Here is a 26,905-nt window from a genome sequence, read left to right on the forward strand (position 1 = left end):
GACCAGTTAGAAGGTTATTTATAAAAATCCAGGCAAGAGATGATGTGGCTCAGACCAGGGCAGTGAAGGTAATGAGAAGTCATCATGTTCTAGATGTATTTTGAAACTAGAGTTTACAGGACTTAATGATGGACCCAATGTGGAGTCTGAGAGAAAAATGAGTCAAAGATGACTCGAAATTTTAGGGCTTGAACAACTGAAAGGATGGAATTCCATTTCCTGAGATGGGGATGACAGCAGGAGGAGCTAGTTTAGAGGGAAATATGTGGAGATCAGATTTAACATCTTTCAGTGTGGGATGTTTTCTTGACATTACAAGTGGAGTTACTGAGAGTGTGGGTGGGTACATCAGCCTTGAGTTTGATGCTGACTTTTCAGCTAGAGATACAGATGTGGAGCAGCATATAGAGGCTTAAAGCTGAGAGATTGAATAACATTTCTTAGGGATTGAGTATAGCAGGAAAAGAGAAGCAAGGGAATGCACTCTCACATTTATGTATTTGGAAGAAAAGGAGGAATCATCAAAAGAATCTGAGGGTGTCCCTGGTGGCACAGTGGTTGAGTGTCCGCCTGCCGATGCAGGGGACATGGGTTCGTGCCCCGGTCTGAGAAGATCCCACAGGCCGCGGAGCTGCTGGGTCCGTGAGCCATGGCCGCTAAGCCTGCGCGTCCGGAGCCTGTGCTCCGCAACAGGAGAGGCCACAACAGTGAGAGGCCCACGTACCACAAAAAAAAAAAAAAAAGAAAAAAGAAAAAAAAGAATCTGAAAAGGAAAAGGCAGAAAGGAGAAAAATACGCAAATGTGGTTTTATGGAAGCCAAGTATTGAAAATACTTCTAAAATTATTTTTAAGAAGGAGAAAGCAATCCATTAACCAAGTCAAGTAAGACAAGGACTGAGAAATTACATTTGGATTTAGCAACGTGGAGGTCATTTATGACAGAGTTTTACCTAACTGTGGGAACAGAAACCTGACTACAGTGAATTCAACAGGGATGGGAAGGAAAAGATAGTTAGAGGCAGTGAGTATCAACTTTGCATTTGATGTATGTAAGTGATAATGTTTTGGCCATAAATTAAAAAGAATTTTACTGTTTTGACATGAGGACTCAAGCTCATATTTATCAAAATTGTACTGCAGTTTCCAGTCAGCACAAAACTGTCATATTGCAAGATCAAACTTCAGTGTCTCCTTTTCTGTGAAGTCTTTTCTGCCTCCCTCATACAGTTAATTGCTCTGTCTTCTGTGCTCCCCAAACACTTCATAAATACATTTGCAGTGTTTGTGTTTAATACTGTGTTGCAAAATTTGTGTTCTAATCATTTATGTATCCGTCTCTCCCATTACATTGTGATGCCTCATCCTTGTATTACAACTCAGTGTTTTGGTAAAAGTATGCACTCAATAAATGTGTGGTGAATAAATGAATATCACATTTTAAGTCAGGCTAAATGACGTAGGGCAATGCAAAAAGGAAATATATTGAGTATTAAGGATTACAGGTGGATACAGGGTCCTTACTCACTTTTCCAAAGATTTAAAGTCCATTACTTTAGGAAGATAATGGCACCTATTTCTCTGAATGTAGCCGCTCATTGTCCCTTTATTGTGAAATAAAGGACCTGTAAAATAATTAGCCATGAATGTGCCATTCAATGAATTATTATGCTTTTATTTTTTTGCTTTTTCAGATTAATAATTTTTTGACTCTTTTTCTCATTATAACATCATTCAAATTATTAATTTAGGAACTATTAATTTAGAATTTAGGTAAAGTTTTTTCTCTGGGACAGAAATCTGGAATTCAGTTCACAGAGTTTTTGAAAATCTCCATATCATCAGAGCTTATCAGTGCTTAAACTAACATTACTATAATTTCAATTTAAAAGAGAGACAGTTGATCTGATTTGGAATACTGGGCTGTTCTGTGAAGCTACTTTCTCAAGGGTGATTAGTTTCAATATTAATTTTTAATATGACCCTTTTACAGCCTTCTTACACACATGATCCTGTTTGATGCATTGAATTAAGAATACAAGAAAAATGCCTATTAAACTAAAATATTAAGGGTGGGGAGGATGGACAGATTGGGAGTTTAGGATTGACATGTACACACTGCTATATTTAAAATAGGTAACCAACAAGGACCTACTGTACAGCACAGGGAACTCTTGTTCAATACTCTGTAATAACCTAAATGGGAAAATAATTTGAAAAAGAATAGGTGTATGTATATGTTTAACTGAATCACTTTGCTGTATATCTGAAACTAACACAACATTGTTAATCAACTCTACTCCAATTAAAAAATTTAAAAAGACTAAAATATTAAATGTGATATAAAATATTTTATGCTTCTCTACATTTAAAACAAATAATTGACATGGAAGCCAGACTACACCTAAGAAAACCCTTACTTGAACTATGCACTGAAAGAAGTATATAGATTCAGGATAATATGCTAATTCAACTCTAAATATTAGACAGATATTTTGAGTGAGGGAGACTTTTTGTCTGGTTTGATTGTTGCTTTTAAAAAGGAAACTTTAAGCAAAGAAATGGCTTTCAAGTTTTTCCCCTACTAGGAAATGTTCATGTTGAGAGAAGTTGTATCTATCTATGTATCTATCTATCAATCTATCTAAATATATCTCCCCAAATTAAATTTTTAGTACTTATGAAATATTAACTTTAGAATTTGTATAAACTCCACTATACTTTTCAAGACTACATCAAATAAAATATAAAATTCTAATAAATTGTTCAATATATTCATTTCAATGAGCAGCCAAAGAACCTTGTGCAGAAAACCCTAACTATGCAGGCATAATTAAACCATTTTCTCAGATAATAGTTAAAATGGAGAATATCCACTAAATTAGGTTGACAGCAAATGTATAATGGCTTTCCATGTACAACATTTTACAAACTCACCTGCTTAGAGGCACGTGTAATGGGCAATTTTCATATTTTGACCAGATAGAATCTGAACACCCTATCACTTTGGAAATAGCTCCTATGAATGGATCTTAGTGAAAGAAAGAGCCCCACCTCATGCTTCTAAAACTCAAGTGAGGTAGATTTTTCCTGCATCTGACAGCTTAGTTCTTGAGTGTAGAAACGTAGGTTTGGTCAACTGCTCAGGTCTTTGGATCTTAGGGAAGTGAAGCAGATATGGGAACAGTTAGATATTACTCAGGGTAGCAATAGTAGAGCTGAGATTCCAATGGAGATGACAGATGTCCATGAAGGTGGTATCCTTACCTGTAGCATGACCTTAGCTGTGTGCTTGGCTGCCTATTGGCTGCACTTTTGGTTGCATTTCCTGTCTTGATGTCATCCTGTTCTCCAGATTTTCCATCATTCTGAGAGCTAGCCAAGATTCTTCCAATGAATTCCTTTTCTGCTCAAATTAGCCAGTTTGTTTCTGTTGTTTGCAACCAAGACTGATAGAGTATGACATATGAATATACTGGTATCACAGATTTATAAAACATTGAGACCCCTTAAAGTTTTACTTTATTTACTTTTGAAAAATATTTTTCACTTTTTCTGAAAGCCTGAAATTAAGAGTTAAATTCTCAGGACTTAAGGGATTTTTTTTCAAACATCACTAAAACTTATTCCTGACAATTACAGAAGATCTGACTCTTTATTTTACTGTGCCTATTTATAAAGTGGTAAACTATTCAAATTCAGCTTTTATTTTCTTACTAAGCAATTTCTTAGGAGAATTCACTATTAACTATCCAAGTCACAGAGCAATGGATGTTTTATCACTTTCATTATAATATGTGATGAAATATTGTCATATTTTCTTGAGAAAACAGTATGATATGCTAACCCAAATATAATTTAAGATGAAGAGTAATTAAACTTTTAAAGAAACAAGAGGAATGACAACTTGGAAAATATAGAATAACAACCTTTATTCACCTCACTGTATTTACTGATTATAAATGTGGAAACTGAAGTCATATTGCGAAGAAAAGACATTGTTGTTCATTATATAATAGATCTGGGCAGCAGTAAGTACACACACCAACACACACACACAGGAAGTCTTTCTTTGGCAATATTTTCCTATTATTTTTCCGAACAGAAAATACACTGTTAATTTCTCTGTCTCTCTGTCTCTCTCTTCCTCCCTCCTCCTTTTCTCCTCCCTCCCTCCCTCCCTCTCCTCCTGCTCTTTTCCCTCTTTTTTCCCTTCTCCTTCTTTCTCTTTTCAGATTTAAGGTGAGGTTGGCTTCCTAGAGAAAGGATTAGAGAAACAGAGAACTTTTGCTCCAGTTTGGTGACTGTCTTCTAAACATCCAGATTAACTCTATCAGATAATTCCTTTTAATATTCTCTTTGAAGGTTACCAATCACACTTTCCTGTAGGATAAGTGCATGAAAGGATGGATGTCATGTGAACATTTTGAGTTATCTGACAAAAATTAAGGTAAATGTCTTTTTATTCTAAACTAAGTTTATTTTTAACATATCCAAAATCAACAGATGACAGATTCTTCTTGAAATGATACTAGCCTGAGGATGTACCCAAACATAAAAATGAAGCTCATTGTATAATTTCTTGTGTTACTTTGTAAAAGACATTCATTCCTCATATATTAAACTATGAAAATTTTGTTAATGTATTGTTACAACTGAATTATGAGAGAATAGAAATTTCTGGACACACATGCTAGTTGTCTATCTATAAATTGGAAATACACATTTCCAGCAAAAAAAAAAAATTCCAAATTAAAGGAAAAAACAATCTTTCTCCTTGTCAACATTTAAAATTATTAGACAGTAAGACTTTCAAAAGCATAAACTAGTTACATATCTATCAACAGGAAAAATGTATTTCCAGAAATAAATTTTATTCCAAAAAAATCTGTTTTTCTCCATGTCAGCATTTAAAGCAGGTGCCATCTTCTGAATAATTAAATCACAAGATGTTACTTATGTGAAAATCTTAGCAAATGAAACAAACAGAAACTGCTGGCTGCACTGTTGTCATTTCTTCTTGTTTTTTTGAATTATCCAGAACACCACATGGCTGGCTTGGAAGCTTATTTTCCAGATCACTGATAGCAATGTGATTTTTTGTTTGTACGTGTGAGTATGTGCTTTGTTTTGAAAGACATCAGCTTGAAGCAGTTTCAAATCTCTGGCAACAATTTCTTAAGGTGTATGTCATAAATGAGCTGTTGACCACATTTTTGCCAGGTCACTTGTCAAATGTGCTGTAGGGAGATATCAAGTTTCAGGGCAACCACAACCCACATTTATGAAACTACTTAGAAAACTATGTAAGAGTTCTGTGGATTCTATTAGGTGCTTTAGAACAACCAAGAAAACTTTGTTCTTTTTTATTAGCATATTATAGTCTCCAAAGAATATTGTATAAGTTCTTTTTCTAAAATAAGGTCCCCAAATTTTCTCAGGAAATTGCATGTGCTTGGAGTATTTGTTTAAGCACAATTCAAACCTGCAGGAGGTAGAAGTCTGCTGCATTTAGTGTAAAGTTAACTTTTTTGATTGCAAAAAGGTCAAAATTAATGAAGAAACTAGCAAATTCAAAGTTCCACTGAGGAACATCCCAATGATTTTAGCAATTCACTTGAAATGAAGGAGGAAAACCACCCCTTTTAACATTTTGAAGCTTTGAAAGCCTAATGGACCATGCTACCTCCTGTAGTTTTACCAAACCAAAATTTGCAAGGACTGGGCTCATTAGAATTAAGTGGAAGCAGACCATTCAGCTCAGCAGTAGTCTTACAATGTTTTCACCATTACCGTTGATTTTGGTTGAAGAGATATTGCCATCTCAACTGCTACTTCATTTTCCTTATTGCTGTTCATATAAAATTCCTGTTATCCCCTGAATTAAATGCCCCTCCCTCCAAATGACAAAAAAACTTTTTCTTTTAACAAGTGTCCAAAATATATTCATTTTTCAACAAGGTAGATTCTTGAAGCAAGGCCATCCTTGTTATGTTTTGTTTATTTCTCCTTCTGTATGTTCCAAACTATTGGGTAATGGTTTGTGGATTAAGGAAGAAAATGAGTAATTAGAATATGGAGAATGTAGAATATTAGATATATAGATAACTTGTTTTTTTTTTCTGAGTCATTGCAAGAGATATTATCGAACCTTAAAATATTGGCAATTCATGGGCTTCCCTGGTGGCACAGTGGTTGAGAGTCTGCCTGCCGATGCAGGGGTCACGGGTTCGTGCCCTGGTCCGGGAAGATCCCACATGCCGCGGAGCGGCTGGGCCCGTGAGCCATGGCCGCTGAGCCTGCGCGTCCGGAGCCTGTGCTCCGCAACGGGAGAGGCCACAACAGTGAGGGGCCCGCGTACCGCAAAAAAAAAAAAAAAGAAAAAAAAAAAAATATTGGCAATTCATTAAATTCAACTGCTTTTAAGATTTTTGCATCTCATCATTTTAGGGGAAAATTTGGATTGCAATGAAAAACCCATGCATTATTTAGCACACACCCATCCAGGTTACCTGGTTCTGATTCTGTGGGGACTCCACCTTTCATTGCATTTGAACTATTTTAAAAGTTGTAGATAAATGATAGCAAGGCAAAGTATTTCTTGTCAGTCAACACATAAATAAATTCTGTTGGTCAAAGTTTCAATTGAATTCTTTATTCTGGAAGAAGCCAGTTTTACCTCTATTAGCATATTAATTTCAATATTCTTGATCTATAAATGTGCCTGTTCTTTGGATTATCCTTTTATCTGGTTGTAACATCTTAGTCCTTCATTAATGAATTAATATGTTCATTTTACATGTGTGTGAAAGTTATGCTTTTCATTTTTTTCAAACTAGAGTGATATTCACAGGATTCGCGTTATATTTCTATTTTGACAACAAAATACAAATGTATTCCTTAGGTTGTATATAGTTTAATTTCTAAAATTAGAATCTTTCTCTTGTTCTACTGCCCCAGCACAAACAGATGTGCATATAATTAGTATTTTGATATAAATTGGCTCAAACAACATTGCTCAAGATTAAAATCAGTATTCTATTGTGAATTTAAAAAAATGTGTATATATTCTGCTCTCCATTTCCCTAAGAATTCTGTTGATTGCAGATGCCTAGGAAATAGTCTTAGTGGATTATTCAAAACTTGGCAGGTTTTTGCAAAATGCTATATTAAAAAATACATATGATTATGACAAGATCCTCCATTTAGTGTGATGGGCCTAATATTATCACGGGCTGTGTGTCCAAAGGCAGTTGCACCCCAAAAGTTTTAGATGAGATGTATAATGTGATTTGTCTTTAAACCACATACCCTCTGGAGGCATTGGAAAATAAAAGGATGGCATTAAAGGAAAAAAATTTATCTACATATAAACAGTTACTTATATATAAATATAAATGTACATATAGTTGTTTGTGAAGCTAGTAATGTGATCACATCCTTTTTCTATTTCTAAGAAGGCTCATGGAAACTGAAACAAATTGGGAGTATTTTTGCATTGCACATTTGGCTCAAATCTGCCACTTAGTGGAAGTATAATCTTTAGCAAGTGACTTAAAATTTCTGAATATCATGTTCATCATCAATGAGACAATAATAACGTTTTAAAGTACATTTAAAGTCATAGTAGTAATGTCTGCTGAAGTACTTTGCCATCGTAAAATTCAAGGTAGAGATAGCTGTGACCCTTCAGGAGTAATTCTAACTGCCACATCTGTCTCTGAGGTGGAGCATGTTTCTTAGATTGAAGACCTTGGGGGAGTCATGGTATTCTTAAGAGGACTGTGGGAGGAGCTTTTAGGGAGATGACTGAAAACTATTCCTTCTTTCTTCCTCTCCAGGAAGATTGGAAAGTATTTATTTGATTCATTTGCCAATTTTTTTCTTTTTCTACTAAACATGTCAATTCCTAAATATTTTCAGTAAGTTTGGGATTATTAGACAAAAGCTTATATGAATGTGAAGGTATATGCTTCTTCAAAAGTTCGGGGGAGTACATTGACACTCTGGTGTTTGGATCAAATTACATTATCTTGAATGAATTATTCTTGGAAAATTTTCTCTTAAAATTCTTAAATTTCTGCCTGCCAGGCAAAAGCAAGTAATTATTTTCCAAATACCTAAATGTCATTTTGAAGTATCTCTATTTTGACCTATTATGTTCAGTGAGAAAATAGCTCTGCTTCATATGTTAGCTTTCAGGGTCTGAGACTTGATGCTTCTGTTTCCATGTGATTATTTGCAGAATAGAATTTACAAAGGGAGAAATAATGAGCCAGTGGGAAAATCAGATGTTTATTAGTGTGTGTTTTCATTTTTTGAGGGGGAAGGGATTCGGTAGATATGGTTTTCCCAGAATATCAATGACACCCATATTTCAAAATAGCCTGTTACACCAAGTACAGATAGTCTATTGTTTTGTTTATCTACCATATTGTTCCTTTTTATTTGGTTGATGAGCATAAATGGACAGATTTGGAAAAGATGGCTTAAATCATTCATTTGGGGTGGCTCTCATTGGCATATTATAACCATCACAAAAAAGGAGCTTTCAGCCAAATCACATTTTGTTTGGAAAGCAAGGTGTTTTTTTTACTGAAATTGTATCTGAATGCCTTGAAGTGGAGTATATACTCCCTGTCTTATACCCAGCTGTCTTATGAAATTGTACTATCTGCCTGGATGTTTAGCCTGAAAAACCAACAGGATTTCATCATCAGTCTCTGTTACTAACTTTGATGCATTTCAGCAGGTAAAAGTTCTAAATAATTGATCATAAAATCTTTCCAGAAAATTTCTTCTTTAGGCTAGGTGTAGTTCAGCTTGTTAGACTGAACTTTGGGAATCAGCAATAGAGAGAAAGGCTACAAAATGGATCCTTTTAAAACTGTAGCATCTAACATTTTCACCTGGTATTGCATTGGAGTATCTGAAAGATGTGAATGTGGTACAGTGGATGCAGCAGAAAATGAAGAAAGGAATAGCAGAAATACGTTTACGATTTCTTCCTTTTTCCCTTAAACTAATAGAGTTTTCAAATGAGTCAAATACATATTTTAATTGATAAACTGACTTTATATTCACCTATTGGAAACAGTACAACATATTTTTACATCAGATTGTGAAATACGGATGTTTTACTAAAAGACAGGAAGAGCTTGTTCCAGTCTTTAAAGTAAATACATATTCAAAGGATCTTAAGGCATACCATTTATTCATATTCATATCTATTGAAATACTGTACATCCACATACTTCAATAAATAGTTAAAAACCTGACCTCTTTTTAAATCATTTCTGAGTTTCAAAAAACAATTTTTATTGAAAAGATTAAATAGATAACTTTTGGCTGTGTCACAAAGCTAAGCACAATGGATAAATTAACAATTATTCAGTAAATTTGATCAATATAGATAATTGGCTTTGATAAATTTCTCAGAGTTTTCTGAGTTCACACACTGGGGTATTTATATATATATATATATATATATATATATATATAGTCCTGAATTATCTGGTAATTTTCTCAGTTCTCCAGTCTACTTTCTAGATATAGCTTAAAAGTTATGATGAAGCATTAATCTTTCAGTTAAGTCTAAACTCCCCAAAAGTGGCTTTAAGTTTGACATTCTCTCTCTCAAATCTTTTAGTGTCACCCCATAACACAATACTGTAATTTGGGCAGTACTTTTTGTTATATAATTGCTGCATAATAGGAACTTAATGGTGTAACAGGACTTATGTTTCAAATGGGATCGTTGTAAAACATAATTACACCAGTTGCAGTTAAAAGAATGTAAATGTATTAAGTTAGCTACCCTAATATTCTGGTTCCTCCCTCCCTCCCTTCCTTTCTTCTTTCTTTCTTTTTTTTTGCTTCTCCCTTTACCTCTTTCCCTTTTCAGTCTTTTTCTTTTCTTTCTACTCTCCTTTCTCAACGGCTCTTTATTTTTCTTTTTTCTTTCTTTGAAAAAAATTCAGGGGCAACAAAAAGAGTCCCACAAATGAAACCCATGGAAATATAATGCTGAAATGGATAGCTAGAAAAATTGTTATAGATCAAAAGATAAATCAGTTTCATAAAACTGCTATTTGGAAATTGCAACAATCTTGTACAATCAGGACTGATAAAATGGAGTAATCAGACGTTTCATATGTCCATAAATGTAAAATCATCTACTTGAACATTATATGCAATACATTCACACAAGAAAGCAAATACTGTAGCCTTATTTGAACAATATTGAACTCATAAATACTCATGATTTCACTCTGTCCAGGGGCCTAACAACTAGGAATGCTGCTTGATACAGAAAAACATAGTGAATACCTCCTCTATTTAAAAAGTCACTCAAGAAATTCTCTTCTAACATAAAGGCAAATACATATAGCTACTGAGCTATGACTGTACTTCTGTCACATCCTATGGGAAAAACACCAGACTCCACAAATTCGGAATCATGACAACACTTTGAACTAATTATTTGGTTCATCCATAGTTTATACCTCAATTTACCTCACATTTACCCTATAAACCTTACAAAGAGGAGGTATTTTTAACTCTAGGAAAGCGATCACTGTATAATATGCATTCTTGATCTGTTTCTTTCTCCCAAACAATGGTACTGATGGTTAACACTTTTGTGGTAGCACCACTATTTCTAGTAAGTAGATTATCATGGAGTGTGCCACTTTAAAGCTGCAATACACACAAAAAATATTTTGTAGTTTACTCACCAATTCCACAAAGAATATTTTTAGAAAGCAAATCAATAATAATCAAAGTTAAAATGCCATATGTGTTTAAGAAAAACCCTATATCAGTCAAAATAATGTAATAAATTATTACAGTGGGTAAATTTAATAGCATTATGCCATATTATTGCCATTTTATGGAAATATTGTACATTTATGCCTCCTCATCTAGGATTCACATTTCTAATTAAAACAGATTTATGGTGTACTTTGAGACTAAATTTTACTTACATTTTACTTATATTCATTTCTTTCAGGGCAAAATATTAGATATCTTAAATGTATACAATCTCTGTGAAATATCTTGTTTCTAACTATATTAGTAGGTGTTTTGTAGTTATTATGACTTGCAAAAGGGAACTATTTGCAGAAATCTCTCTAGGTATAGTGAAATTGGTAACTTTATTAAACCTGTAAAATGGCTTCCAAGGCTATGGTCTTTCTTTAGTAAAGAGTAACACCAACAAACTATTCTTGTAATATAATGCTTCTTAGAGTAACAGCATTTTCTTTCAAAAATGTAGTTTTCATTCTTTATAATAGAAATAATTTAATATCCATGATAAATTAATAATTAGTAGATTTTAAGATATCCTTCATCACTGGTGGCTGGTCTCCATTTGAACACATCTTACATATATCATATAAGAAGAAATAAAGCATGGTAATTTTTTTTTTTTTCTTTTTGGCCTTGTTTGTTTGAGCTACCGGCTATAGAGAAAGATTTAACTGCAGAATTTGTTATTTCAGAGATTGATCTGCTGCATACCAGCATGAAATATTTGTTATAATATATTTTGGAGCTTTCTAAATACAATATGCATACCAAACTATCAACTGAGTGATGTTTTCAGATGGAAAATAGGCAAAATACACCTATCCACAGGAACACTATATCTAGCATACCAACTTACCTGCCACAGAACCAAAAATTTTGAGTGCTTACCAACTCATGTAATATTAGGTAATTGGACTTCGTGTCCTTTCTGACAAACAATCTTAAAAATTTTGGCCTGGAACAGTGAAAGGAAAAGTTGCTGTATTGCTAGGCAATCCTTTGGATAGACTGTACTATCATTTTAAAGGGAATTATTTCTCATAGTGGATCTAATATTTAGCTACAACTAAAGAAATCATATGGTAGATTTACCTGTACTATGTTAGTTAAATTGTTTTTCATCACAAAACTGAGTCATCGTGGGGCAAAATTCTCAAAATGTGGGAAGAGATTTTTACAGCTTGATAACTCCTTTGTTCTTTAGAGATAAGATATAGTTTAACTTTATCATTGTGGTTTACTTTTGCTTTCAAATTGTAGAATTTGGCAAAAACACTTTTATTAGTTGGAGATGAAGAGAAAATTATTATTTCATGAAGGCACACCCATGCTGAACTTACAGGAAAGAGAAGCAGAGCTGCACAGCCAGTTATATTACAAGGCTCATTCCTGAAACCTGAATATCATGCGAGCAGAAAAATCTAGATATGTTATATTTTGAAGAAATGATCTGAAGGCAGTACTATTTGCTTTTTTATCAAAAAAGAAAAAAATGCATCTTTGTAAATGTGGATTGACTCTTACTGAAACAGGGAAATGAATGCTTGTATTGCAGCCTTAAAGAATCACATATTCACTGCAATATTCGTTTTTTGTAAACTACAGCCTGCAACCTAGCAGACCATGACTGAATGCTTTTGAAAAGTTGTAGATTACAAACATGAAATCACAATTAATATCCTCTAAAAGTAATTTCAGAGCTTTCACATCTTAAAAAAAGGACAATGTGTACTGCTTCACAAGGTAATGTAGCTAATCAAAAAAAGAGTAGAATTAAAGTATTTACATAATGAGCAATTCTACAGAAGGCGATCATCCCCATGTAAGCACTGCTGATTATATCCCACGCTGCTTTTAACAAACTGTACCAGATTGGATCCAGCCATCAGCACTTTCAGAGAATCCTTAAAAGCCTTTTATGGGTCTTTAAATTTATTGTAGAATGGCATTCTTCAGGTAGAATATGCTGGTGAAAGAGGACAGTGTCAACACAAGGTACCAGCAGGAGAAAAGAACGTCAGCGCTCCCGGTAATTCCATACTGGGCTGTACTTGGAGCTGGAAAGAAATGGAAAAGAATAAATCAAAATCTAATTTGTGTCTTTCAAGATCTTAACAATAATCAAAAGGCAGCCGGGTGTACTGGGGAGAACACTGGCATTGGAGTCAGACAGACTTAGGTTCACATCAGGTTCTGCTGTATGACAATGTGTGGCCTATTTGACTAACCTCTCTGAGCTTCACTTTTCTCAAGGGCAAAATAGAAATAATATAATCCACCTGGCAGGGCTGCAGTGAGAATTGGAGATGAAGCACATGTAGCACATTGCACTGGGCTGGACACACACTAAGTATTCAACAAATATCAACTAACATTATTATTCCTATTATATTCATGCAGATTTCAACTCTAAGATACCTGTTTTTGTTTGTTTGTTTTGATGGCTGCTATTTCCTTGTCAAACTTCTCATTTTGTTCCTGTATTGTTTTCCTAATTTTGTTTTGTTGTCTGTCTGTTTTCTTATAATTAAGAGGATTATTCTGAATTCTTTGACAGTTCATAGATTTCCATTTATCTAGGGTAAGTTATTGGAGCTTTATTAGCTTCCTTTGGTGTTGTCATATTTACCGGATTTTCCATGATCCTTGATTCCTTACATTAGTATCTGTTCATTTGAGTAATGGGGTTACTCTTCATATTTTACAGGTTTGCTTTGGCAGAGACAGTTTTTCACCAGTCAGCTCAGTTTGGGTTTATGGGTGTGTTTGCTGGTAAATGTCTTTGAGCAGGTGGGTTCTGCTATTCGGGTCTATTTTGGGTGAGACACCCTTTTAAAGGAGATGAAAGATGCATTGGCCTCTGCCAGTGGGGAGTTTTCTTGACAGTACAGTTGTTGATTCTGTGTGAGATTCAAGGGCTGAGACTACTACTCTTTAGTAAACATGGAGCAAAATCAACTATTTGATGTTTTTATTTGCATCACAAATGAGTTTTAAACAAGGAGAAGATGATGAAGAAAATAAGTCTATTGTTGAACAGATAGCTTTTCAAGTTTTGATATGTAAGAAGCCTAATTTAAAACCACAAAACTCCTTAAATTATTTTCTCTTGTTCAAGACCTAGAACGATGTTTTATTTTTTTTAATATAAACAAATATTTAATTGGTCTGTTACCTTCTCAGTGACAGCTATTTCAGAGTTGTTTTTGCTGTATTTTTAAGAATCTTGAGTGCAATAAAACTGGTATAATAATACAGGACTAATAATAAGCAAAGCACATAAAATGATTTCATAAATAAGAAATAGATCTTAAAAGCCAAGCACACAAAGCAAAGATAACATTTTTATATCATGACAATTTAAATAGTACATTAAGTGGGTAGAGTATAAAAGACTCTCAAAACTCCTTACTCATCCTTTAAAATGCATTTTTGGGGCAATCTTTCCTGAATTCCTTCTATTTCTCCAACAAGCTGAGCAGATTACCCTATTGTGTCATTAGGTCACAATATGTATTCCTTTTTATACAACTATCATACTGCATTGCAAATATTTGTGTACATATCTATTTCTCTCACCAGACTGTAAACTCTCCTAGGTCATGTTTTATTTATCTTAGTGTTTCCAGACACAGTGTCTGGCAAGTTCTGGTACACAGTGGATATTCAAGAAATATCTGTTCAATGAACAATTCAATTAAATAAATAAATAGGTCAGAGTTAAAAGGAGTATGTCTCTCCTACAAAACAGAATCTCTTCTGAAGCAAGCCATTGTCTATAAGCTAGAGAATCTACCATATGCTTTCTTTCATTCATTCAGCAAATATTTATTAAACTAGGTACCAGGGACTGTACTAAGTACTGGAAATACAATATATAATAAGGTGGGTATGATCCTTTTGTTACTCAATTTTATATATCTCCATATATATTCCTTTTTATCATATACCTTAAATGCCATCTTTTTCTCCAATGTGCCTTTGTCTTCTACTCAGCCTCCTATTGTTTTAGACATGACAAATCTATATCATATTTAAAAATTAAATATTACTTTGTAATTAACAGTATATATATTTTTCCATGGATGTCTCAAATGGATGTATTTTTTAGTTGTTTGTGAATGCAATACTTCCATTAGTCCTAAAATAAAGTAGGAGCCTTTTGCAGCACTGTTACTTGCAATTATTGAATATTATCAAAAATGTACTGTAAAGTAGCTATTGACAATTAGTAGGCCCCAAAATAAACAGCAAAGTTAGTTAAGGGAATGTGAGGTCAGATATCTAATGCCAAGTCTTATATCATGTATCATCTTTAAGTATACATCGAGCATCGTTTTTTGGTCCTGGGAATTGAACACAAGCAAAGATAAATAAAACTCAATCTCCTCTCAGGAAAGTTTCATTCTAGTTGGAGATATAAATAAAAAGGCAAATATTGAACATTAGGATTTATATAATCACTATAAGGATAATGAATGAACACGGGAGGGCTCCCCAAAGACTCATGGCAGGTATGTAGTCCAGGCAGCAGACACAGTAACAATTATTTTTTATAAAATGCGGTGATATACACATATTAGTACATATATATATCTCACTTAAAAAAACTACAACATAGTAAAGTAGCCCATTGACTTAGGTATCTTATTATTACGTAATGTTTATCTCATTGACTGATATTTATTATGTGTTTTGGGAGGACTTGTAAACTGAGTGATTTAGAGTACAAGGCTAATGGTACTAAAGTTAGGGGTCTTAGTGCTATTTGGGCCACTTAGATTTGCTTGGCATGTTAAATCCCAATCAGCTATTTAAGAAATTATAGAAAATGTTAAGAAATTAAAGAAAATAACTGTTAGCTATTAGAAATTAGCTTTAAGAATCAATTCAAATATCATCTTTAAAAAGTGAAATGTCTTTATAAAACCATATGAGAAATTAACTTGGCATTATATTTAATATCATATTTACATATCTATCTTTCCGCATTAGACCAAGAATGTCTTCAAGACAAGATTTATTATATGTATATTTTATCACTGGTACAGAACACAGAGTCTAGTACTTAGTAAGTGTTCAATTAAGTATTTGTTGAATGATGATAAAATTCACATCCATTTCCAATATTATCACCATAAACACATAAGGGGACACAATATCTTGACTTCTTTTTTCAGAAGAATACTTTCATGACCATATTTTATTCTTTCTTCTCTTTCTACTTTTAGACTCATTCTTACCTTCTAAGACCTGTACAGATTCAGAATACCTTCCTTCAGCATTTCAGCAGGACCAGGAAGAAAGATCATGAGGCAGATTATAGGGGAAGAGCATGTATCAAACTTTGTAGCATCATCCTCTTGCAGCAAAAGACAGCGAGTGTAGAGTAACCTGGGCCCCCATATATGGTCCTGAATTTGAAGACATCCAGCTATGTCTCTGGGATGGTCAGATCTGTTGTATGTTCCCTGCCATGTTTTTAGTTGCCTGTGAATATCATACTGCTACTCATTCTAAGTAGTAGTAGAAGGGAAAGGGCATGTGATCACAGGTGTAGTTGGGCTATAGTGAGGGTTTGGTTTCCTTCTGAGAGATATGAGAAGCCACAAGACAGTTTCATGCAGAGGAGGCTAGCTGAAATTTTAAAATATACTCTTGACTACTCTGTGGACAGTAGATTGTACTAGTGTAGGCAAGAGTAGAAGCCTACGTTAGCCCCAACCTTCAGGGGTTTCCATTGCCTGTGGAGGGAAGCCAAAGTTGTGTAGCTCAGTATTCAGGGACATCTATTATCTGGTTCTAGTCAACTTATCCAGACTCATACACACTGTTAGCTCCAGTCACATGAGCCATTTTCTAAACACATAGAGTGTTTTCATTATTCCCTGTCATTTGCACATACTATATCCTTAAGCCTAAAAGGTGTTACTTCCTATTCTCCTTCTCCACCTATCAAAGTCCTATTCCTCCTTAAAGATCTAAAATACCACCTCCTCCATAAGGCCCCCCCAATCTCTCTAATAAGAATTGTTAGTCTCCTGCTTATACCCGATTTCATAAATATATCCTTTTTTACTTATAATAAATTATATATATGTATAATATATATGTAGAAAGATATTTATATCTTTCTCTTCCACTGGACTATAAGCATGTTGAAATTATGGAACATTCCTCCTTGTCATATGTGCATTTGTATCTTATATCAAATGTGTTTAACAGATGTATTTTGAATTGAATGTGGGAAAATATTCCTAAATATGATTTGTGTAATCCATGACCACTTTGATAAAATACCCTATTTCAATAGTTGTTCCTATGATTTCTTACTCTTAAGGCAAAGTGTGGAAGGAGGAAACTTCTGTTTCTTTCTTACTACCTATTTAATTGTCTTTGGTTTCCGAGGAGAAGAATGAAGAAAGGAGAAGACATTTAAATTGAGAAAGAAAGGAGAAAGAAAAGGGAAGGGAAAGGAGGAATAAAACAAAAGGGTGAAGATTTAAAACTAAGAGAGAGAATGAGAATACCCAGCCCTTGAGCAATATGTTAGATGCTTTCAAGTTTGCCATTTTATTTAAGAAAAAGAAAGAGAAAGAATGAATGAAATGGGGTATGTCAGGGAGGCTACTTTGGTGTGGTTTACAGATCAGAATTTAAAACAAAGAACAGAAAAGTTTGGTTGTTATTCTTCCCACTTTCCTAGTAAAGCTAAAGGCACTCTAGTTTTAAAATATGATGTGCATAATACATGGACGGTAGATCCAGATTTGGTTCAAAGTCCAGCTCCACCTCTTTCTAAATAGACTAACCTAGGCACGTTTCTTAGCTGTGCTTAGTTCAGCATCCTCATCTGCAAATGAGGATTGGTAGTATCTCAAAAGTGATCATGAAGATTAAATGTGCTGATACATTTAAAGTACCCAGTACAATATTTAACACAAGATAAACACTCCCTCAAGTATTATCTAAACGCTATTCATTTGCTCATTCATTTAGCAAATTTAGTGTGTGCTATGTGGGAGGCATTCTCTGAGTCACTGAGCCAAATAGAAATGCCTCCTGTCCCCATAGAGCTTTCTCTTTAGCTTGAGATGTTTTCCCTGGAACAAGCCTATTTTACGTCATTCTTGATCTATACTTGGATAAATCAATGTATCTTTGGTCTTACAAAGCTGTCGTCCATTTTATCTTACAAAAATATTTATTCTCTTCATTACCTTGGCTTCTTTCAGAGGACTTTAATTTAATGCCAATTACTGCTAGATAACTGGCCAGTTTCTTCTGGTTTGCAGGCTCCTTGAAAGCAGGGAGTATGACCTCTTCCATTTCTTCTTTTCCTCTGTCTCTTCCCAAGAGGAACAGTATGGTGCATGACCTTGGGTGTGGTTTCAGGGCTGATCTAATGCCAAGTTTGGTTTCAGAGGGGCTCTCAGGCATGAAGCAGAAGTGTGTGGGCTATGTGTGGGGTCCAGGCCTTTGGGATTTCTCCCCGTTGCCAACAGGAAGATCCAATCTGCGCTTTAATACATATCTTACATCTTGTCTAATTATGATTATCACTTCCAATTACTTACAGCTGCTGCATATTATTTTCAGTCTTGGCAGTTTTCCCTTGTATTGCTCCAGTTTTTATTTTTAGGCAAAAGCAAATGTAACTGTGAAATATTTAGTTTGGTATAATACCAATTACTTGCCTAGGCAATTTCCTTAAATTACTGAAGCTTTAACTAAACTAGCTTTGAGTCATATTTTTAAGATTCTTGTTGCAATCTTAGGTAGAGTTATTTAGCCACATTAACTTTGCTTCCATAAGAAAAACCTGTCCTCAACTTACATTTTACTAAGGAAGCTTATACCTTAATGGGAAGTGAACTATTTACACCTAAATTAGATTTCAAATAAAAGAAAGTGATTAACGTGGATTCAAAATAGAGTGTATATTAGTCTACTGAGAAATTATGCACCATGGATTCAACCCAAAACACAGTGCAACTCTGTTTCATTACATACTGTGGGAGGAGTTTGCTTGAAAGATAGTTTAATCCTCTCTTTAGCAATGTCCACCACCCCTTAACACCATCAGCTGGTGTCAGGGATAACACATCAGAGGCTAAGATCACACCCAGATTTTTTGCATCATTTAATTCTGCCTAAATACTGGGTGGAGATTAGGGGAAGAGAGGAGCACCAGAATGGGATATGCTTTACAACTGCATGTACAACTTTTGATTATGGTGTCTGGATGAATCATGCAAGCCTTAGCACAGGCGACATCATCTTATTGTTCCTTTCTGCACTATTTCTTATGCAATAAAATGGTCCACGCCCTAAGATGGGATGTTCTGCATTAAAGACACAGCACAAACCATGTCTTCTCAGGAACCATCCCACAGCTATGGAACAGTGATTTCCAGGGGGGAGGGTTTTGTTTGTGTCATTACTGCATGTTCCTATACTATAGACCCTCTAAGATCTTCTGCCTCCCCTGGGATTGGAATTGAGGAATGCCTGAGTAGCATAGCTGTCATGTGGTAGGGCTACCAATGTATAGATTTTTAGTTGTTTTTACTCAACACACCTTTATTGTGCCATACATTGTTTCCTGAAATACAGAGAAATAAACATAATATAGTCCACTTTTCAAGCAGCTCTCAGTCCTTCAGAGTAAGCCTTAATTTGTGAGCCTCTACAACAGCTAGCTCCACTCGTATTTAGGGGAAGATTTGGGTAGCTGGCTTCGAATTCCTGCCAGTCAGTCTTCTTTTTTATCTTCTTTAGAAGGAATCAGGCTAACAAGTGCACATTTGTGCGCTTTTCGAAAATTAGAGGCCTAAGTTTATAGAAAATCTGTATTTCGATACTTATCCTAACATTTTAGATTTTTACTTTTTCATTTGGTCAAAAACTGAATGCCGATCTTTAGAAAGTTCTGACATTTTTTACAAACTGATCCTTCACAAGCATAAAAGTGTACAATAATTTTCACAAAAAGTACCTCCATTTTGTGTTATAAACAATGAGCAGAATGGCTAGAGAAATCACACCATTCCTTTCTCTTTTTGACTCATGGAATTTCCCTGCGAGCTTGTTCTTAGTAACTACTAAGGTATTTCTCTGGCAAACCACCATCCTTGAATCCTTTTCTACTTGCTAAATAGCCATTTTGCCAAAGTTCACAGTATATAATCCTATTTACCCAGCATAAACTACATTAGGAATTTTAAACATATGTTTGTCTCTGTTATTACCTATATTCAGAAATCTGCCTATTTGTAGATAAATACTTTTTTTCTGCAAATAACCAGATGAAACTCTCCAAGGCTATTACCTCTAATTTGAGTGAAAGAGAATAGGTAAGCAATCACCCAAATGGAAAGAAATTCTGCTGCCTTTTTTTCTGTCCTTCACAATCATTGAAAAAAAATTTCACTCTGTATTATTCATCAGCATCTTCTAAATGTGTTAGATATTTTTATTTTTTGCAAGTCAGAAGTGATGTACATGAATCTATAGTAGCTCTGTTTTGAAGTATGTTGGCAACAGAGGTAATTTTGTAGAACCCGAAATGGTTCTTTGAACTCGGGCAAAGTCCAGTTTTTCATTCCAGGTTGGTTTGCAAATGGGTTCTTTATAAGTGTCATTACATATTTTGTGTGTATGTGTGTGTATATGTGTTTTAAAAGCTGCCTTTGTTGTGTGAAATATATACACAAACATACAATACAAATTGCCTTGACTATATAGATTTTAGTTTGGCCCTTTAAGGCATCATCTAGCTGAAGAAAGAAGGTTTTACAGAAATAAAAATAGAAACTCAGCTGTGTTCTTAAGGTCACTGATAGTCACTGACATTAGCTATATCATTACTGTGACATTGCTAGTGTGGTAAAAATGGGTGAAATTGCAAACTGGTAAACATTTTTGCAAGTGGAAGGAGTTTGTAAGATTATATATGTGTGTCTGTGTGGATGTGAAATTATTTAAGTTTTTATGTAAGTGTTTAAACTTGAAGCTGTAATGATCAAATTTTCTTGTTTACTAAACTTTGTTCTTTTTATCTTTTGCGTTAGGAAAGTTACCCCAAACCAGCTTCTTTTCTGTTATTCTGTAACATTGTTCTCTCAGCATTAAGGATAAAGAATTTCATATGGCATATAGATTATTTTTTTCCAGTTTTTGGAATATTCCATTTACCTTCCAATTTTTTTCTTAGCTTTTCAAATGCAATAAAGACCAGTGATTACCTGGCTCTGTAGTTCTGATTTACTTAAATTGTTCCACTTGTTATGCTCCAGATTCATTCTCAGTTATTCTCAATGATTCTCTAATCATTGCCATTATATTCTGGCTATTTAAAACACCTTAATAAAATCCAGATGCCTTTGTATGGAATTCAAAACCCTCTTTAAACTTTCCCAAAGTTACCTTTCCAGTCCTATTGCTGGCTGCTCTCTGACACAGCAGGCACGCTAGGCAGGAAGGCTCTCCATTCTCAGGGCACACCCAGGCCTTTGCTGTATTTGCAGATTTGCTCACACTCTGCCTTCATCTGGGATGGGCTTCTGCATCGCTACATGTTGGAATAGTACCCATCTTTCAATGCTCATCTCAAATGCAACCTGCTCACAAAGTTAGAACCTGTCAGAACTCTAAGGGATACTGGGGATCGTTTAATGCAAACCTTCACTTTGTAGATGAGGAGATGAGGCTGGTAGAGATTGAATGATGTGCTTAAGTCAGAGGCAAAAATAAGACTAGAACTCAAGTATGCTGAATCTCTATGCTTCTACTCCTATGTGGTATTATTAAATTACTGAATTACCACCTAACTCTAGTTGGAATTCATCTGCCAGTTCCTCTTTTGTCCCATAGCCATTTACTTTTACTTATACTTTATCACTCTGGTGTTCATCTCCTTCAATAGAGTCTAAGTTTCTTGAAAACAATGGTAATATTTAATTTACTTTTGTATCACTCACAGGATTTAATCAAGTGATTGGCACTGTCAAAATATTTATTATAGAGAATTATAAATGAATTATTTTAACTTCTGCAGTTTAATGAGGTTTTACTATAAAGCTCAAGAAAAAGGTAATATCATCAATCAATAATTCAGGATTTGGAAACATTGACTACCATTGCAAAGGAAGGTCGGTTCTAGTTTAGAGAAAAGAAGAAACTTGTATTCTTTGATGTCTCTGAAGACATCATACCATAAACATACAGAGTTAAATACACACACACACACACACACACACACACACACACACACACCCTCCAAGAGAACTGTTAAAGAATCCCTCTTGTCTGTGACGTCTACTTGAATTTGTTAGTTATGGATGGAGACTATATTTATAACAATCAAGCACACCATGTACTAGCTTAGCCCCTCTGTGCCTCAGTTTTCTCCAGCTGAACAAAGGGGATAAAAGTATCTTCCTCATAGTGTTGTTGTGATAGGTAAATAAGCCAACTAGGTAAAGTGCTGAATACAGTGCTAATTTAAGTGTTCATTAAATGGTAGCTTTTAAAATACATTGGTATTTATACAAGACATACCAACGGAAGCCCCTACCTTGGTCCAAGAAGAAATATCCAAGTTGTTGGAATAAAGTCTTGTGTGCCTCAAAGTCCTATACATTTGAAACAGTAACAACCATACCAAGAATATGCTCCATTTAAAGCACAGCTCTAAAGGTACAGAGCAGAAAATTCACTCATTAAACAAATAATACTTGATTACCTATTAATACTTATTGAGCACTTCTATGCCCATTGTACTGTTCTGTGTGCTGGGGTACAGTCTTCGTATATTGGTATAATTCCTCACAGTCCTCTAAGTAGATCACAATACTCTGAACAAACTCTATCCTTTACCCCGCTAGGCTGCAATCCTTGTTTCTTCTATTTGGCATCACCCTCTTCCACTTCCTCCCAATTTTCCAGCCTCTGTATGAAATAATTTTCCTTCTCCTTAAGAACTTAGTTCCAGGGTTACCTCTGTGATAACTTACTTGACCCTTTAACCATTAATTCTTCCTCCCTTGAGACTCCTTTGCATTTCAAACTCCTCTCTCCTGACCTTGCTCACAGACTTGCCACCTCACCTAGACTGAGTTCCTAAAGGGCAGGGATCATGTTTTGTTCATCTTTCTTTGCTTCTCTTTTTCTCTTCCCCAGAGGCTAACACAGTGACTGCTCCTAATAAGAGCTTCATAAATAGCTGTTCTTTTTATCTTCATGAGATAAATTTGCCAAGTATGTTTCACTCACCTTTTGTGTCTTGCCTTACATCGTCTCATTACCTTTTTGTTTTAGCTGGTGCTATGACCACCAGCTGTGTGCAGGGCAAAGGATTCTGAGATGCGTTCCACCTGGCTCCTCAGAGGATCCCCAGTGGGATGGAGCCCAGTGACCCACAGCAGGGACCAGCTCAATAACACATTCTTGGACTGGCTTTTCCTCCTTCCCTGTTTAACTTGTTCCAATCTCCCACCACTCTTTCTTGAAATTACTTTCCACAGTAATCACTTATAAGTGAGCTGCTCATTTTGGCAGGACCCAGACAAAGATAACACTCTTCTATGAAGAAGAGAAGAGTAGCAGGTTATTAATACTGTGCAATTTCACATTCCCCCACAGAGCATGGTGCTTTGCACATAATAGGTGTGCAATAAATTAATTTTGGATAAATAAGTCAATTGAAAGTCAACAATTATCCTATCTCTTTGCTTCCAGTTTTCTTGGCTCACGGTAATTCAGTTGCATCACTTTTTTGAGGTTGGCATTAACTATCTTATTAGGCACATACCCTTAATAATGAAAAAGGGGCCTTAAAATCTTAATTAAATCTGATATTTTTTTCCTTATAGATTTTATCCCAGGAATATTATCCACTGTTTTATGCTACCATCATTTTGGTTTCTGCTACAACAGCAACGTTGCCTAATGAAAGTTCTGTCTCCTATTATATTTCTTAAATATTTTAAAGCACTTATGGTCCTTATATTTTTATTATGATTTCAGCTATAAAATACTCCTCTCCCTACAACATCAAAATGCTCTTTTCTCAAGCCTCCAGCTTGCCTTACATTTTCTACCTAAAGTGATCCAACTTCTAATATGGGAAAATGGTATATACAACTGCTATGAAAGGAGCCTGAGGACATGCACACAAAAATCACATGCTAGGGAATTCTAGTCCAAAGGACAGTCCAGCAAAGGATGAAAAGAAAAAAGATGACTGCATTTGCATAGTGATTCTAGCAATGAACATATTCTGCAATCTGGATTCATGTTTATTTTAAAGTATGATTAGTAATTTTCTTTCTGGAAAATATAGACAATATGCTGCTCATAATTTTTCTGGACACTAATCAAGATATTGAAAAAAGAAGGGTGGGGATTTTTTCAACTATTACATCAGAACACCTCACCTCTGCCTCACTTTTATAGATATTGCAAATTTGGCCACTTACATTACTGTTTGAAAGAGTTTTTGACTGAAACTTAAATAAGGCTTCCTGGGACTACATTGATAAGTTATTCAGTCTATCAGCTGATAAGTTTATATCCACAGTCCCTTTGATCACAAAACACTAGGAGAAGCCTTGTCATTTCTTAAGACAAGACTTTGTTGAGATTCCTCTACTTTAGCAGTATTTTCAGTTATCCTTAACCTAAATATATGCACTTGAACCTCAAACTGGAAAATTAATCTTAGATAAGTCAGAAAATGAATAACTGACTTTTGTAACAGTAATCACATTATTTATTCAACAAGCCTACTGAGCACCTTCTTTGTGACAGTCATTGTGCTCAGGGTTGAATACACAAGGATAAACAGGACCTAATCTGGGCTTTGAGGAACTTACAGTCAAGTAGAAACAAAACATTCTACTCTAGAAGAAAAGGGATGATTTTCACCAAATCAAATATTAGAATTCTAGGGTTAAAGGAACTTTGAGATTCTATTAGCCTTTGTCAAACTATAATCAAATCAGAAATCTAGTTAGAGAAAGACATTTTAGGGTTATGCCATTTTAAAGCCAGAAGAATCTGAGGCCTAGAGAGGAAAGACCTACATAGAGAATTAATGCAAGTCTCTAGACTTTGAGTTTGGTGTCCTTTCCAGAACACTGCACTGCCCACATTAATTTATTTAGCATCTTGTTTCACATTTTTATAGCTCTCACTTGCTTATTAATATTGAATGTATCAAATACAACCTTAAAATGTTTCTAAATAGAAAGTGATAAAAATAATTTTATAGTCTAGTAAACTATACAACAGTGACACACCACTTTAGTCATGTCAATCAATAAGATACAGAATGAGTTTTTCTATATACACGCTAACTATGATACAATTATTTTGAAATATCAAATGTTTGAAATAATTTCTAAGATCTGTAGTCAATGTATGTTTTATTTGCATCTCTCATTAGGTGCTCAACTTGGACTTTTTTCATCCATCCAGCATATGAACCTCATAATAGTTCTTTTCTTTTTTCTTTTGCCTTGAATTAACACATTTTATTGGCAAAAATGAATCACTTGACCACACGTAACTTCAAAGTGGGTGGAGAAGTGCCATCTTCCCAAGCTCTCAGAAGAAGGATAATCAAAATATTTGTTTGATAGCCCTAATGATTACAGCAGTGCATCCTTATGGTCAACAAATATTTGGTTCACTCTTCTTGTCACATGCAAAACATTCTTGCTCTTCTTGTGAGCAGCTATTAGTCAAAAGAGATAGTTGCTCCATGCATCTTCTTCCCCCCCCAGTTTTATTGAGAAATAATTGATGTACATCACTGCATATGTTTAAGGTGTACAGCATGATGGTTTGATTTACATATATTGTAAAATGATTATCACAGTAGATTCAGCTAACATCCATCTTCTCATATAGATACAATTAAAAGAAAAGCAGGAAGAAAAGAATAAAACCCCTTCTCCTTGTAAGGAGAATTCTTAGGATTGCCTCTCTCAACAACTTTCACATATGTCATACAGCAGTGTTAGCTATAGTCATCATGTTGTACATTACATCCCTAGTACTTATTTATCTTATAACTAACCACCTTTCTCCAGTTCCTCTTCTACCCACCCTCTGCCTCTGATAGCCATAAGAGTCTGATCTCTTTTTCTATGAGTTTAGTTTTTTTCTTTCTTTTTTTTCTTTTCTTTTCTTCTTCTTCTTCTTTTTTTTTTTTGGTAGATTCCATATATAAGTGAGATCATACAGTATTTGTCTTCCTCTGACTTATTTCACTTATCATAACACCTTCCAGGTCCATCTATGTTGTCACAAATGACAAAATTTACTCAGTTTTAAAGTCTGAATAAATTCCATTGTATGTATATATACCACAACTTCTTTATTTGTTCATTCATTGCTGGACACTTAGGTTGTCTCCATGTCTTGGCTATTGTAAACGATGCTGCTCTGAACATGGGGATGTAGATATCTTTCTGAGTTAATGCTCTCATTATCTTTAAATATATTCCCAGAAGTGGAATTGGTGGGTCATAAGGTCATTTTTTTAAATATTTTGAGGATCCTCCAAAGTATTTTCCATAGTGACTGTACCAATTTACAATCCCACTAACAGTGTACAAGGGTTCCCTTTTTACCACATCCATGCCAGCATTTGTTATCTCTTATCTTTTTGATGATGGTCTAACAGGTGTAAGGTGATTATCATTGTGGTTTAAAATTGCATTTCCCTAACGACTGGTGATGTTGAGCATCTTTTCATGTATCTTTTGGCCTTTCAAATATCTTCTTTGGAGAAGTGTCTATTCAGGTCCTTTGCCCATTTTTAAAGTGGGTTACTTATTTATTTATAACTTTTAAACTAGAGTTGTGAGGTATGTACCACTCTTACCATATTGCAGAATCTAACTATGACTATATATTTACCATTACCAGTGAGATTTATGCTACCTTTTTGTGTTTTTATGGTGTTAATTAACATTCTTTTACTTCCACTCAGAGAACTCCCTTTAGCATTTCTTGTAAAGCAGGCCCAGGGGTAATAAACTCCCTCAGCTTTTGTTTGTTCGGAAAAGTCTCTATCCCTCCTTC

The 26,905-nt window shown here is 34.7% G+C and overlaps 1 protein-coding gene across 2 annotated transcripts in view; it reads right to left on the reverse strand.

Annotated features, from left to right (window-relative positions):
* Positions 1 to 8,272: 8,272 nt before the first annotated feature.
* Positions 8,273 to 26,905, reverse strand: part of NEGR1 (neuronal growth regulator 1) — a 909,782-nt gene continuing 891,149 nt past the window's right edge. For both annotated transcript variants that reach the window (XM_067726571.1, XM_067726572.1), the window contains exon 7: positions 8,273 to 12,867. In XM_067726571.1, coding sequence (XP_067582672.1) covers positions 12,743 to 12,867 — 125 coding nt within the window. In that variant the 3' untranslated portion in view covers positions 8,273 to 12,742. The remainder of the gene's footprint in view (positions 12,868 to 26,905) is intronic.

The sequence above is a fragment of the Pseudorca crassidens genome, chromosome 2, assembly GCF_039906515.1.
Source record: "Pseudorca crassidens isolate mPseCra1 chromosome 2, mPseCra1.hap1, whole genome shotgun sequence".
Classification (NCBI taxonomy): Eukaryota; Metazoa; Chordata; class Mammalia; order Artiodactyla; family Delphinidae; genus Pseudorca; species Pseudorca crassidens.